Raw genomic sequence first — 15,682 nt, 5'->3', positions numbered from 1 at the left:
CCTAAGAGTTGGACTCATCCTTGCACTCCAACTACCAGGCGGTTATATTGTTTAATGTTTTCACACATAGATGCATCAAGCAAATAATTCAAAAGTCGCAGTACTGATGTGATGGGTCAAGTGTCGTATCGTTGACTAAAACACATATTTGCGATGTGGTAATGGTAATTTAGATATACAAATATTTCACATATTTTTCAATGATGTTTTATTTCTATACTGTTTTAGTTCTCATCGTATCCGCCCGCAAGGAGTTCTTTTCCTGCCCGCATACCCGCCCGTACATTTTAGGGACGCCATAATTTACCCGTTTTAGCAACTTTTCTGCGGGTACCCATCGGGTACCCGCGGATACCCGACCCGTTGCAGGACTCTGGCTTAGTCTACCAAATATATTTAGTTTTTAGCCATAAAGGAGAATAGGTAGTTTCGTTACACTCCAGTTGCTTCCACAAACTGATCAACAATTAATTTAATTGTTGACAATTAATCTACTTTTAGATCAATTGTTGCAGCAGTACAGCTTTCACATTTGTGGAGACACCAAGCTTATCACCCAGTGTCTCCACATCATCTATAACGTCGAAAGCTGCCTGAGGTTTGCAGTCAATCTGCTGTGAAATGAGCCAGACAGTCCACGATGGTGTGTCCAGTGTCATGGTGTTGACAGACGTTGTTAATGCACGTTGCACATGTTCTTATAACATTGACTGTGGCACTTGATTAGTAACACACAGTGTCTTGGGAGATGTGAATACACATAGCCTGTGTGTGTGTGTGTGTGTCTGTCATCCTAATGAGAGTAGTTTTGCAGCATGGTTTTGCAGCACAGTGGCTGTTGGCTCATTTTAAAAATGTCTTTTTGAAGTGGCATTGGGAGGCGTTTGTTAATATGCTACATTTAACTATTGACAACTGAAGAGGGACTTGAACCATGACACTGCAGTGTTCCCACAGCACATGTTTTCACAGCATGAAACAAACTTTGAGGAGGGAAAAACAATATGATGGGGGCAGTGAGAAATGCGCCTGGGTAGAAGAAGAAAGAGATGATGATGATGATGGATGATGGAAGGTTATGAAAAGGACATTTGTGAACGAACCTTTCAAGTAATTCAGTTCATAATACCATTCACTATGTCTGATCTGAGCTGAAAACTCTGTTTAAAACTCCTGTTCCACACAAAACTGTCCATGGCAGTAGAATGTAGGCCTAGTGTAGTCTAATCTACGTCATTGTACAGTATCTGTAGGGTATAGGACTTGTGTAGAATATAATGCATTGCCATCCTTCTATTCGTACTGTTCTGTTTTTATTACTTTACTCTCTTTATGTTTTTTATTTTTTATTCTTATATGTTAAGTGAGTGTTGTACTTTGAGAGCACCGATTAACCAGAGTCAAATTCCTTGGCCAATAAAGCTGATTCTGATTCTGATTCTAAGGTCAGGTCATGCAAATCCAAGGTCCAGAATGGAAATGCCAGTGACTTCCTCAGCCCAACCTCTTGGTGATCATTTACAAGAGAACTCTACACAGAGACTCTACACAGATCTAAGAGAGGCTGAGAAAGCTCTCTTATTTCTCCTACACCTCAGGAAAGAGACTGCACCTCATCTCCCTCTCTCCTCAATCCCTCCCATACAGGGAGCAGAGCTCTATGCCAACCACGGTCATGTTTACCATCACATCTCCCTCTCTCAACTGTCACTTCTCCTCTTTTTTCCTCTCTTCATATTTTCTCTGCAGACATACCCTACCTCTCTCTCTCTCTCTCTCTCTCTCTCTCTCTCTCTCTCTCTCTCTCTCTCTCTCTGTCTCTCTCTCTCCACTCTCTCACACACACACACACACACACACACACACAGAGAGAGAGAGAGACTTTGTTCTCTTTGAACTTGCCGGGTTGTTGTTCCAAGAAAGGAATTGGAGACTGGCTGACTGACTTAAGTCTTCGCCAGAAGAGGATGATGATGATGATGGAATGCCATACTTAAGAATCACGTTGCAAAAATGTAGGCGCCGGGATAGCAGTGCCGGCCGGCCTCGAGGTCACTGACCCCGCATACTCTTCTCTCGTCTCATTTCATTTACTCTGTCTTCAGTGAGTGACCAGTGAGCCTAGCAGTCGTGCAGTCTCAGGAAAAGCAGCATTTTGACCAGCGCTGCCGAGTTCAAGCCCAGAAACACTGAGGCACTGCTAATGCTGCTGTTTGCCAGTCATGCTCACCAGATGGTGTCGTGACCTTTGAAAGTATTTTATGTAAATATTTGTCTCAATTTTTTTTATGAAGTTTAAACAAGAGCAGATCCCTGGGCAAAGCTCCCGGGTATTGAACGCTGACACTATGTTTGTCTCCTGCTCGCCTACAAGGTCGCTGTCAGTTTTGCAGTATAGCTACCCTATATCTACCACCCCCCACCCACCCAACCAAAATTCCCAGACCAGGGATAGGGTTGGTGCTTGGTGATCTCGAAGTGGTATTGTATTCATTATGTTGTATTTGTTGCGTACAGGGTAGAATACAGGGATCTCCTCTTCACTGATAGCAGGTGAATGGCCAGTTTGGTGCTTTAGTGGGTGTATCAGGATTGGATGGGTGGGCATGGATCAGGCGTTACAAGGCTCATCTCGCCCAGGGAACTCGTTTAACCATCAGACATCTGCCAGCACACCAGTCAGATCACTTAGCCATCACATTACGGAATTGGTTCAGGAAAAGTATCAAAGTACGGCACACTTTGCGATCATGTGTATGTGATGCACATGATATTAGCGTCTGTTTCCTGTCTGAGGTAAGTGCAGGGTTGCAGCGGAGAGCAGTGTCTGTTTCTGCAGGGGTCAGGTTCCAGAGCCGGCTCCATTTCCTCCTCTCTCCTGCCCGCTGCTCGCCAGAGCTACAGTTCCAGACCAGTGCACGGCTGGAGTGAAGCCATACACACACACACACACACACACACACACACACACACACACACACACACACACCCCTCTCCTAATGTCATTGTCTGCCGGTCCGAATGTAAACCATTTGAATCCCATTTCCCTCATAAGAGACAGGAGACCCAGGATGTGCTCCATCAGTAGCTGATAGCATCTTGGACACACACACACACACACACACACACACACACACACACACACACAGCTCACTGTTAAGCTTTCATATACATGCACAGAAGCTGTAGGGACGTCTCTCCCACCCTTTCAGGGCTAACTATGTGTTGTGGTAGGGTAGGGGCTTTAGAGGTCCCAGTCCAAATATGCTTCTCTGCGCTATCTGCCACGTAATGCGAGCAGGCCCCAGGCCGACGTGTGTTCTCCCCCCGGCTCTCTGTTATTCTTTCATTAGCAGTGTGAATGTCTGCCACTTTGAAAACAAAACAGGCAAAATATGCTGACACACAGAGTAAGTGCTCGACTTCACCGTAAAGGTTCCCATGCATCGTTCCCATATGTATCAGTTTCAACACACACACACACACACACACACACACACACACACACACACACACACACACACACACAGAGAGAGAGAGACTGTAGAGCAGGAGTAAAATGAAAGAGCTGATGTGGAATGTGGATGTATGATCTAACGGCCTGGCCTACCACCTCCACTGCGTCTGTCCTCTCTCTGCCCAGCGCTATTCAGATGATCTGTGTCTGTCTTACTACTTCTGAGAGCTGGGATTGGCAAACAGTGGCCATTAATCACATGAAAAGACAGTTGTGAGATATGTGGTGAGGTGTGCTACTGATGGACTTTCTCCCTCTCTGTCTTTCTCTCCTTCCAGAAAGGGATTACAGTAGCTTGTGTGAGAAGCAGCCAATAGGAAGACTGCTCTTCCGCCAGTACTGCGACACCCGACTGGAGCTGAAACGCTGCATCGAGTTCCACGATGCTGTGGTGAGCTTCATTTCTCTCTCTCTCTCTCTTTCTCTTTTCTCTCTCTATCCTCCCAGTCTCTCTCTCCCCTTGAGTGTTTTGTCTAAGTTTTATGCTCATTCATTTGTCTTGTTTAGAATGTGTCTTAAAATGCGGCTCTTTCTAGCTTGCACTGCTCCTCTTGATTCCTTGATTATGTTTTTTCTTCTCCTTCATCGTCTTTTTCTTCTTCATCCTCCTCTCCTCCTCCTACCCCACTCTGTCCTGGCCCTTGCTGGGTCCGTTTCCTGTACTGGTTCCCTGGAGGAAAATGGATTTGCGTCTGGACCCTGGCCCAGAGGCCTTCCAGAGAGCCCCCTCCCTTATTCTCCTCCACATATGTGCACTCTCTTTCTCTCTCCTTCTCTCTCTCTCTCTCTCTCTCCCTCACTTACTCTCACACTCACACACACACACACACACACACACACACACACACACACACACACACACACACACACACACACACGCCCTGCCCAAGGGGACAGCCCCCTCCTGGCCCAAGTGCTCTCCATTATGTCAAACCCACGTCAGAGTCCGAGGCCCCTGGAGGTGTCCGCACTAGGAAAATAAAATCGGCTGAGAAAGAGGAGAGCTTGTTTAATGAAACACACATTACTCAAGACCGTCACTTTGCTCCCTCTCTCGCTCTCTCTCCCTCCCTCCCTCTCTCTCTCTCTCTCTCTCTCTCTCTCCCTCTCCCTCTCTTCCTCACTCTCACAAAAATGTATGCATACTGACAGTCCCAAAGACAGGCCACATGCATGTGTAAATCCATACTTTTGGTGTGCATAGAGATCAGATTTTTTTTTCTGCCCCCAAAAAAAAAATGTGTTGAGAGCAGGCTGTTGATGTTTAGACTCTCTAATGTGACTATAGCCTCACTCGGTGTTGAGCCTCGCCAACATCCACAACATCTGCTGAAATGGAGTGTGGCGTTCTCCACGCCAACAGCCAGAGCTGGGAAGAGTCGCTGCTCAGTATGCAAAACAAAGAAGAGAACCTTTTGGTTGGTGAGATCAACCAATGAGATCTTGATATCTTGTTTAATAAGCTGGAGCTCTGCTGTTCATCCCTGCAATGCTGTAGGTCTAAGAAAGAAATACTTTTTTTTTTTTCAGAAATGTTATGGAGTGAAGTCCCTGGGGGAAAGGATGCTTTTTTGTATTTTCAATTATTACTTGCAAGCTTTCTCTTTTGTTTGCCATCTCTACATTTATAATTTGACTGTCAGACCTTGGCGAGGTTCAGTTTGAGATCGAGTTATGATGGCTTCATCTTTATTTCTCTCGTTCTCATTGTCTCTTGCACTTTCTCCTTTTTTTTCATCATTTTTCCATCAACTTGCAATGGCCTAGTGACCACCTCCTCAAACCTATAGTATAATACTGTGCCCACAATAACAGTACCAATGAGGAAGAGAAAGAGAGGAACACAGTAAAAGAAGAAGAATTAACAGGAGAGAGAGAGAGAGAAAGAGGGAAATAGAGATTAAATAGATAAATAAGAGAAGATATATCTGTCTAAATCGTTTATACGCATAAAGCTAATGGAGATGTCCAAGAGATTACATGAGGACCTCATGGAGAGATGACTGGTGGAGAGGAAAAAAAGACAATAGAGGCCTGTGTATTTTTAGCATGATGCTAACAGTTCCACTGCCTCCTGCTCCACAGGCGGTCTATCAGCTAGCCCCGGACGAGAAGAGACGAGACTACGGCTTGAATGTTTTAGACACATACTTTAATAATGGGGTAAGGATCACCGCCTGTCACTGACAATCACCTCACACACACACACACACACACACACACACACACACACACACACACATTCACATTTTGATTGTACCACACACACACACAGAGCGAGAGAGCAAGAAACATAAACAGTCAGACACGCTCTTTCACACAGAAATAAGTCATGCTTAGTCACCCCCACCCTACACAACGTAACACAGCCTAAACTGGATTCATCAACAATGACCTAATGCAGATAAACCTAATACTTCATGAGTTAGTGGAGTGTTGTATATCAACAGACCTTAGACTGTCTGTTATGTGAGACTGTAACATCTTGGTTTAAAGAAGTTCACTCGAGCGTAACACTGTTTACTGAGCCATCAGTCACACGCACTGTTCTCCGCTTCGCTAGCATAGCCATCGTGGTCATGCTTTGGCAAGTGTGAGCCTGACACTGTAGGGCTGCAGTCACATGCCTGTTGTTACTATGATGGAGAGGAACCAGAGAAATAAGCACAGTGTGCTTTTTATTTGAACGTGTGTGTGTGTGTGTGTGTGCATCGACATAGTGAACACACAAAGTGCAATATATTTATATATACTGTATATAAATAAAAATAGAAAAAGTAGCAGCAATGATGTATGTGTGTGTGTGTGTATCTGTGTGTGTGTGTGTCTGTGTGTTTGGTGAGTCCAAATGGCTGCCACTTATCAACATGTACTGTCTGTGTGTTGCCCTGTAGTCTGCGGCCCATCTTCCAGAAATACCTCAGGACGTGGTGGTGGCGTGCAGGGGGCGGCTAGAGGAGAGCCCCTGCAAGGATCTCTTCGAGGACTGTACTAGGTGAGTCACCTGACCTGTTGCCATGGAGACCTTCACACGTCAGGTGCCACTTGAATGGAGAAGTGGTCATGTGCGTCTGACTGTCACCTTGGAAAGCACTGTTCCAGTACAGTGGAGCTGTAGCTCACTGGGCCCGTGGTTGAAAGAGTAGCCATTTTAATGATGCTGCTTTGGATGCCAATCATCAGTCCCAATACACAGTTATCTTCTATAGGTGATCAGTCCCAATACACAGTTATCTTCTATAGGTGACAGTTATCTTCTATAGGTGATCAGTCCCAATACACAGTTATCTTCTATAGGTGATCAGTCCCAATACACAGTTATCTTCTATAGGTGACACAGTTATCTTCTATAGGTGATCAGTCCCAATACACAGGTATCTTCTATAGGTGATCAGTCCCAATACACAGTTATCTTCTATAGGTGATCAGTCCCAATACACAGTTATCTTGATCAGTCCCAATACACAGTTATGTTCTAAAGGTGATCAGTCCCAATATCCCTATATCTTCCCTTTCAAGAGAGTTCCATTATCAGCATCATAGTTGGCCCCACAAGGCTTCCGTTTTAACATTCCATATGTTATCTTAATGCAGAGGAAGTAGATTGGGAACCAAATAGAACGGTCAAGCATTGTTTTTGTTTTTATTGTTGAAAGGGTCTATAGGTAATCAGTCCCAATACATAGATATTCAAGAGGTAATGCATATCTCACAAAAAGATTGTATTGCATGTCTCCATGGTGGTGGGCAGTTCTCATATGACTGCTATTTATGTCATGCATGTACTGTGTGCAATAAATGTGTTGATATTGGAATATGCTCCTTCTCAGCATATTTTACTGTGATGTTCTAGCCTCCATTGTAATTGTCCTAGCATACGACTAGTGGATTGCTTTTGAATGCTACTCTATGTCACTTTGTCTTGCTTTGGCTTTGGAATTACGATGACACACAGGAAAAATATTAATGGACCAGCCTGATGATGTGGGTTGAAATGGAACTAATCACACTAGATCCTACCAACATACACACATTAACCTGGCTTATTTCTGATTGGTACCAATTACTTGTGTACTACTGTTAGATCAAATAGTATATTTTTGTGAAGTCCCATTGAAAGGTAGTTGTGTCATAGCTGCGTCTCGATGAAGCCCCCTGGTGTTGTCTGTGTACTCGGCGGGGTTGGCTGAGCCATGCGGGGAGGATGGTCATGAGTGGTGTTGGCAGGGCTACTGGATGTCCGGCTCTGGGGCCTTTGAAAGGAGGAACTGGGACTGCGAGACGGGCATCCGGATGCCTGGCATCCAAGGACGTGCCCAAGGGACGAGGAACAGGGCCTCTCTGTTATACTCATCCTTCTCTCTCTCTCTCTCTCTCTCTCTCTCTCTCTCTCTCTCTCTCTCTCTCTCTCTCTCTCTCTCTCTAAACTGCCTACACACACAAACACAGAGAAAGAGAGACACACAGGCACACACACACACACACACACACACACACACACACACAAATGTACACTGAGAAACCTGCAGGTGTCCCAAGTGCGGATGTGTGGCAAGGGAACATTACATACACACGCACCCAGCCGAGTTTAGGCTAAGAAGTCTCTCTCTCTCCCTCTCTCTCTCTCCATCTCTCTCTCCTGTCTGATGAGCAAGGACAATGTCCACCATTCAGCCTTTCCTGTGTCATTCCAGTAAAATCACTGTGTAATGACGCTTGAAACGGTGGGAGTCGGACACTGGGGTGGCGTTTGTTTCTCTTTCTCTTCTGGTTACTCTAAATGGCGCTGGCTGGGCCACCACAGCTGGCCGTGCGTGTTTGGAGTCGGCCAGGGGTCCACTGACCGTTCGAGGGCCTGCAGATGAGCACTGCAGCTGGTGGCCCGTGAGCTTTGATCACCACCGTTCTTGTGCACCATGTGCACTTCCCAGACATGCGTACAGCATTTCGTTTTCCACCACTGTGCTGTTTCCATTGCTGTGTGTTATCCCATAGCCTGACATAGTCAGACTTGATTCTATTCAGAATTTGAGTCTGGTGTCAGTCCATTTGGATTTGATTATGGGACCTGTTTCAGCCAATACAGAGGGAAAATGCCTCTACACACAATTGGACAGACCTAAGCAATCAGAGCAACAACATGTGAATTCTGTAGGGAGAATAGCCATAAACATCCTTCTTCTCGACAAATGCCTTAATCAATACCTTGTAGATGTGATGGCGAAATCTAAACATCTGTCGGAACGTTGCCTATTACCGCCCTCTTACGTGTACAGTATGTGTCACTTAATATTCATTTCTATACAAACCAAGATGGCGGATTCCTTAAGAAATGCAAGCACCCACACCATAAGTGTATCTAAATTAGCTATGTACCATGACTCTGCTGTAAACAGTGTAAGGCTGCGTGTACAAATCCGCTTGGAGCTCCAGTGGAATTTTGATTTCGCAACGAGAATTCTCAGTCTAACCGTTGATGTCCTGTGTGAGTGGGTGGCAATAGGGCACCCACCAGCCCAGCACCAAACTCCGAGCATGGTGAACAAAATCGGATTTTGAAGGCAGTAAATGCTCCCGTTTAGAACCAAACCAGATTTTGTTCAAATCTACACACCTATGGCTACTGAAAAATGTAAGGTCCCTTTATCAAATGTTATTTTGAAGTATTGTTTTAGAATTTTCGAACGAAAGGGGCGGTAGTTGGTGCTTTTACTATAGCTTCTCTAGTGGTCATCATCGTATAAAGCCCGCCCAGATGATTTGATTGGTGCAAATCACTGGTTCTGGCATAGAGGCTTCCTAATGGAGCAACTCCAGACCGAATTTCCCAGACTCAATTTTTGTGGGCAGGGTGAATTCAGGCTAGCTTCCAGGCTAGTTATGCCAGGGTTTTGGAGAGGTGGACATGGCTTGCATATACCACTCAGAAACCTTCAGATGAGCTTTACCCTCGGAATATTTAACATATTTTCTTCCTCTGTTTTGTCTTTCTTGTGAATATGGCATTTCTGCAAAATGCTTGCATGTCTCTTTCTGGCTTTCAGAGGAAGACCATTTCTATTTCTTGTCAGACAGAGAGAGAGAGAGGCAGGCGTGTATTTTAGCACCTTGTTGCGGTTAAAAGGACACGGCAGCTTCAGGAGCAGAGAGACGGTGGTGACACACTCTTGGGAGGAAGTGAAGACGGGCACCACCCAGAAAGCCGTGAGCATGGAGGCCTAGTCATATCTAGTCAAATCCTTACACACACACGCACACACACACAGAACCCAACACGTACCGTAAACACATACATTCTTTACTGCAATGTACACTGAGCTGCATAGAGTAATGAAACCACACACTTTATTATGCCCTTTGCGTGAGCAGCCATTGGACATGCGTTCCCTGTTCTTAGCACTGCAGGCCTGTGTTGAGCAGGCGTTGGACATGCGTTCCCTGTTCTTAGTACTGCAGGCCTGTGTTGAGCAGGAGTTGGACATGCGTTCCTTGTTCTTAGTTTTAGGTTCACTTAGGGTTGAGAGAGAACTAGGTCAGTAAGGTTCAATTCTGTGGGATGTCCCTCCATTGAAGAATTATGTATGAAATGGCCATTTCTGGACAGCTGCAACAGAGTTTTGCAACTTTTAATGCGTAATGCATAAAAGGTCATTTTGCTGGGCAGGGTCCATTGGTAGTGTCCAGTGAGATATGATAACTGTTGCAGATCTCCTATGAGAGGAGGCAGGGAGGAGTGATGGCAGGATGGGCTGAGTGATGGCCCCCACTGGTCCCCTCCCTGCAGCTGGCCAACAGCACGGACTCTTCCTTCTGTCTTTTCCACCCTTTTTCTTTCTTGCTTTGTCTTTTTCCTGTGTCCTGTGTCTTGAACAAAAGTCACATGTTGATGGTTATGTTGTGTTGTGTTGTGCTGTGCTGTGCTGTGCTGTGCAGACCTGAACTGAGCTGTGCTGTGCACCACCACTCACACTGACCTCTGGCCACATAATAGGTGTGTTGCTTCATCCTTCCCTTTTCTCTTGCTTTTCATTCTCTTCTTCCAAGTCTCTCTCTCTCTCTCTCCCCTCTTCTCTCTCCCCTCCTCTCGCTCTCTCTCTCTCTCTCTCTCTCTCTCTCTTCTGTCTCAGTGTCTAAGAGGGGAGATTTGGTACTTTGAGTGTTTAAGCGTCTTGGCCAAGGGCCCCTAAATCCCTGGTGACTGGTGCTCTTTAGCGTTTCCACCTGGTTGTAAACCAACACGGCTGGGTGTTCCCGCTCCGCACTGATCCTCCTGTCTGACCACTGCCCACCAGCCTGCAGTGAACACCCTGCCCTGGGGGGCGGAGGTCAACTCGGGGTCACATGGCAAGTACGCTCGAAGCGACACCCAGCCCAGGCGGGGCCCACCATCTCGCAGTTGACCCGTGACCTCGCGCGCATCACAAAGCCTTTGAAGTCTGCCATGGTGACCTTGACCTTCACGGGCAGGTTTGAACAGCTCTGGCTGCTGCACACGCCTACACACACACGCACACACTCACACGCACACACACACACACAAACACACACACACACACACACACACACACAAACACACACTACACACAATGCTACGAGGGAGTGCTGATTAGAAAAGCATGTTCATTCCTGAGGAAGCAATACCTGCCAGCTTCTTCTCACTGGGAGCAAGAGGAGTACTTCCACTCAGAGAGGTGAACAGGGGGGAAGGGGGGTGGAATGCTTTAACCTTTCCTGAAAACACTCTTGGGGTGTGTGTGTGTGTGTGAGAAAAATGAAAGAGCACACGCATGTGCTAGTGTTACATGGAGAGATGTTGGGTGTAGTGCACTACATATCTCGACACACCCGCACACTCTCTGGCTCCCCACACCCACACACACACACACACACACACACACACACACACACTGTCTCGGTCTGCACTCCCCACCCCCACCCGCCTCCTCTCAAATTCACATCAGTCGCCCTGTCGGAATGAGGAGCGAGACGCCACTGGAGATCATGATCCATGCTGAGCCCGCTAAGTGAGCTGGAGCGCGAGAGCCCTGTGGACTCTTTGGCCGGTTGTTCGTTCTTCGGTCTCGTTCTTCTATCCTCCTGCTCAACTTCGCTGAAGGAAAGAAGGAATGTAATGACAGAGAAAGAAAGAATTTATCAGTCAGTCTATCTCCCGTGCACTTGATCAGCCAGATTGTCTCAGTATTTCCAGATTTATTTTAAGCTTTCCTGAGAGTTGAATTTACTGGAATGTTCTAGCGTTTTCTTCTCAATTGACATCACTCAAAGACATATTTTGATATATTAGGCATGGCATACACACACACACACACACACACACACACACACACACACACACACACACACACACACACACACACACACAGACACCTTCTGTTCTTCCTTTCCATCGGTCCTGGGGTTTTTTTCCACTTGTAAAAACGTGGTCTGTTTTTGATGTATCTGTTTCTAATGAAGAACGATTTTTTTGTGATTTCTGGACGCTTCCAGGAAATATTGACGGTTATTATACTGGAGGGAGCAATGGTAAGCCTACTCCACCTGTTCCTATGTCAACCTTGGCCTTGTGAAAATGTCAGTCATTGAGATGGGCTGAGGGGACGGATAGTGAGGACTCTAAAGAGGTCAGCAAGCCGAGCGGGAGTCCGATTTGAACCAGCCCATCTGCACAATTGATACTTCTGACCGTTTGAGCTGTGTAACATGATAGTCTTGTACTTGATCTTTCAACTTTTGCAGTACTTTCTCAAGTCCTGTTGCTGTCGTCTTTTCCAGTTTCCTAGCACTTCTTATTCGTTCAGTTGCTGTCTGAGGTTTCGGAACACTGGGTTTAACTTTGTTTATTTGTCCCCCCTCCCTTCTTCTTTTTCTAGAATTGTCCGTGAATATCTCAGTGGAGCGCCGTTCTCCGCCTATCAGGAGTCCATCTATTTCTCCCGCTTCCTGCAGTGGAAGTGGCTGGAGAGGTGACGCCATCTTTGCTTTAACTTCTCTCTTATTGGATCAGAACCAGGAACTACATCACAATGGAACCGCAGTGATTGGTTCACAATTATTCACTGCATTTATTAGTTATGAAGCCATTGTTAACTGATTCACAACCACCACACAACCTCAGGTGCAGTCTGCGGTTCCAATCCCATGTATTTTGTCACCAAATTGCCACTGGTGCAGTCGTATGTTAGTGCTTGTGCTCAGAAACACTCTAGTGTTAGCAGGCTGCAAACAGTCCTTGCGGAATATGAAACAAACAGAGAGGCGTTGTCCGAGCCAGAAGCAATCCCAGCCAATGAACACGTTGCTTCAGTAGCTCCAAAGTGGGGGAAGTGATTTAATTGACTGGTTAGCTCAATTTGTCCACAACCTCTTGCAAAATTGAATCGCAGACTCTGCCTTTAAGGAAACATGTCATCTTTCATTTTTTGATCCACAATATAACTTCTGACAGATCTGTTTGGCTGCTCAGTTGTTTTTCAGTCTGTGTACTTCATTAATTTTCAATGCACCAGACCTCAACATAATGAAACATATTTTTCTCCCAAAGCAGAGAGAACATTGGCTTTGCTTGATAAGGAAACACATTTATTAAAAGGGTTGTTCCAATTGCTGTTGTCATATAACTGTGGCAAATAAATGTTTTGCGTAGACTTTCATCATGCACTGAAATATGGCAAGCTGCCTCAAATGTCCAAATCAATACTGAGCTGCTGAATTGTGTGTGTGTGTGTGTGTGTGTGTGTGTGTGTGTGTGTGTGTGTGTGTGTGTGTGTGTGTGTGTGTGTGTGTGTGTGTGTGTGTGTGTGTGTGTGTGTGTGTGTGTTTATCACATTGTCTATCAAGGTTCATCTTTGTAATGTTCCATTCCATTTTGTCTGTGCAGGCAACCTGTAACCAAAAATACCTTCAGACATTACAGAGTACTAGGAAAAGGTGGATTTGGTGAGGTATGTATGCTGGAACCTTTTTTCCCTGATGTTAGACCATACAATGTATTACTATTATGTGGTATTACTACTAGTTTGATTCTGTGATATATGACACAAGAGAACATTTTTGTTTGCTAACTTAAGACATCATAGCATGGCCAGATTATGGAGTATTTTTTTAATAAGATAGTCCTTTACAATACACTGGCATGTGAAGTTGTTGTATTGAAGAGTGAGTTGTCCATTGTTTGTGCAGACATTGCAAAAAAATGCATTTATCTTTAGAATATCAATCATCTTTAGCAATCTGTGGTGTTCATGCATTAATCTGCAATGAGGAATCTGTCTGTCTGTCTGTAGGTGTGTGCCTGTCAAGTGCGAGCCACTGGTAAGATGTACGCCTGTAAAAAGCTGGAAAAGAAACGAGTAAAGAAGAGAAAAGGTGAAGCCATGGCATTAAACGAAAAGCGCATTTTAGAAAAAGTTAACAGTAGTTTTGTAGTAAGTACTACCCTTTTTTTCTTCCCTCAATCCAACCTGTATCTCTGTCTCTTGTCTGTGTTGTGTTTCTGTATGTGTGAGTGTGTGAGTGCTTTTGTGGCTGTGTTGCACTTATTATGCTCAGCCTGTGTGTGTGTGTGTGTGTGTGTGTGTGTGTGTGTGTGTGTGTGTGTGTGTGTGAGATTTGTGATGCAAATGTGTGTGTGTGATGCTAATGTGTTGCTGTTTTGTGTGATGCATTGTTTGTGTTTACCGTATTAAGTCCTCACTCGATTTCACCGGATGAAAAGATAGCAGGCTGACAAAACTGTGACTGCACACAACACAGGATGCCACATGGTAGTGCACTGCACAACATTCATCTTTCTTGTTCAAGGGTTTCCATTTAGTGCATCTCCTGATGTCCATATAGCTTTGCATACCGGAGCATGGGAACAGGCCAGGGGCAGCACAGTGTTGATTTCTCATCAGTCACCAGGCCGAATCATGGGTGTCTTTCTCTTTTTGTCAGTTTTTTTTTCTATCTCCTCCCCTCCCCTCCCTCTCACTCTTCCAGGCCTCCCTTGAAAAAGAGATTTAGGATCTCACTGGGACTCACCTGGTAAAAATAGGATGAATAAAAAATCTAATAAAAATACCAAAACAAACCTCTGTGATGATCAATTCTCTCTCCCACTATCTCCTTTCCCTGTGAGAGTTCTTTCTCACTCTTTTCCAGCTCCTTTTCCAGCTCTTTTTGGTTTGTTGGTTGTATTTGATTGGTGTTCCTGGTATTGTGTAGATCCAGTGGTTACTGTGATTATTTTTCCGTTTGGTTTGAGACTGTGTTTAATCACATGTGGCTTGATGTGTACCTGCCACTCTGGGAGCTCAATTACCCTTCCACAGTGTGTATGTGTGCAGGTGCTGTGTTGGGTTCAGAGTGATCCTGCGTCTGCCACTGCTCTCTCCTGCATTAACATGCTCACTTCATCACTGAAGTGGACCTGCTCACACACATACCAACATTTCACAGTGTACTTTTTAGATCATAGTAAGTGTGTGTGTGTGTGTGTGTGTGTGTGTGTGTGTGTGTGTGTGTGTGTGTGTGGTCTTTTTGATGTGTGTCTGTGTGTGTGGGCGTGCTTTTGTAGAATGTGTAATGTACTTGGGTGCTAGTGCTTGTTGTGTGTGTGTGTGTGTGTGTGTATGCCAGAGGCATAGAAGATAGCTCCTCATAAGCTACTCAACGTATGAGAAGGGCCCTGTTGCCTAGCAACACTGACCAAACAGAGGTAGAGAGTAGAGTCAAGTGCTCTATGACTTCCCCTCTATTCTCTCTCTCACTCACTCACTCGCTCACTCACTCACTCACTCTCACACACTCGCACACACACACACACACACACACATTATCTCTCTTTTTTTCATCCTCTATCTGTTTATACATAGTGATGGAGGGCCTCCACAGAAAGGCTAACCTGCCTGTGTCCATTTTGACCGTATGAGACTTCCCAGATTGGCCTGCAATGGCATGTAGATGCAGTGTGTGTGGTTCAGGTGAGACCATGCAGTATCCACTACAGTCATGTGATTGCCAGGAGCCATTTTGAGTGGTCTCCCCTGAAAAACCTGACTCAGAGAGAGAGAGAGATAGATAGATAGATAGATAGATAGATAGATAGGCTTTCTTTCTTTCTGTCTCTCTCACCTCTCTCTCTCATCTCTCTCTCTCAATATT

The 15,682-nt window shown here is 45.3% G+C and overlaps 1 protein-coding gene across 2 annotated transcripts in view; it reads left to right on the top strand.

Moving 5' to 3' along the window:
- grk4 (G protein-coupled receptor kinase 4) overlaps positions 1–15,682 on the top strand; it is a 52,638-nt gene that overhangs the window by 22,103 nt on the left and 14,853 nt on the right. For both annotated transcript variants that reach the window (XM_048243768.1, XM_048243759.1), the window contains exons 3-8: positions 3,796–3,908; positions 5,603–5,680; positions 6,412–6,512; positions 12,409–12,501; positions 13,416–13,479; positions 13,822–13,962. In XM_048243768.1, coding sequence (XP_048099725.1) covers positions 3,796–3,908; positions 5,603–5,680; positions 6,412–6,512; positions 12,409–12,501; positions 13,416–13,479; positions 13,822–13,962 — 590 coding nt within the window. The remainder of the gene's footprint in view (positions 1–3,795; positions 3,909–5,602; positions 5,681–6,411; positions 6,513–12,408; positions 12,502–13,415; positions 13,480–13,821; positions 13,963–15,682) is intronic.

This window comes from Alosa alosa, chromosome 1 (assembly GCF_017589495.1).
Source record: "Alosa alosa isolate M-15738 ecotype Scorff River chromosome 1, AALO_Geno_1.1, whole genome shotgun sequence".
In the NCBI taxonomy this organism is placed as follows: Eukaryota; Metazoa; Chordata; class Actinopteri; order Clupeiformes; family Clupeidae; genus Alosa; species Alosa alosa.
The sequence above is the reverse complement of the archived record's forward strand: the minus strand, read 5'-3'. Positions and strand labels throughout refer to the sequence as shown.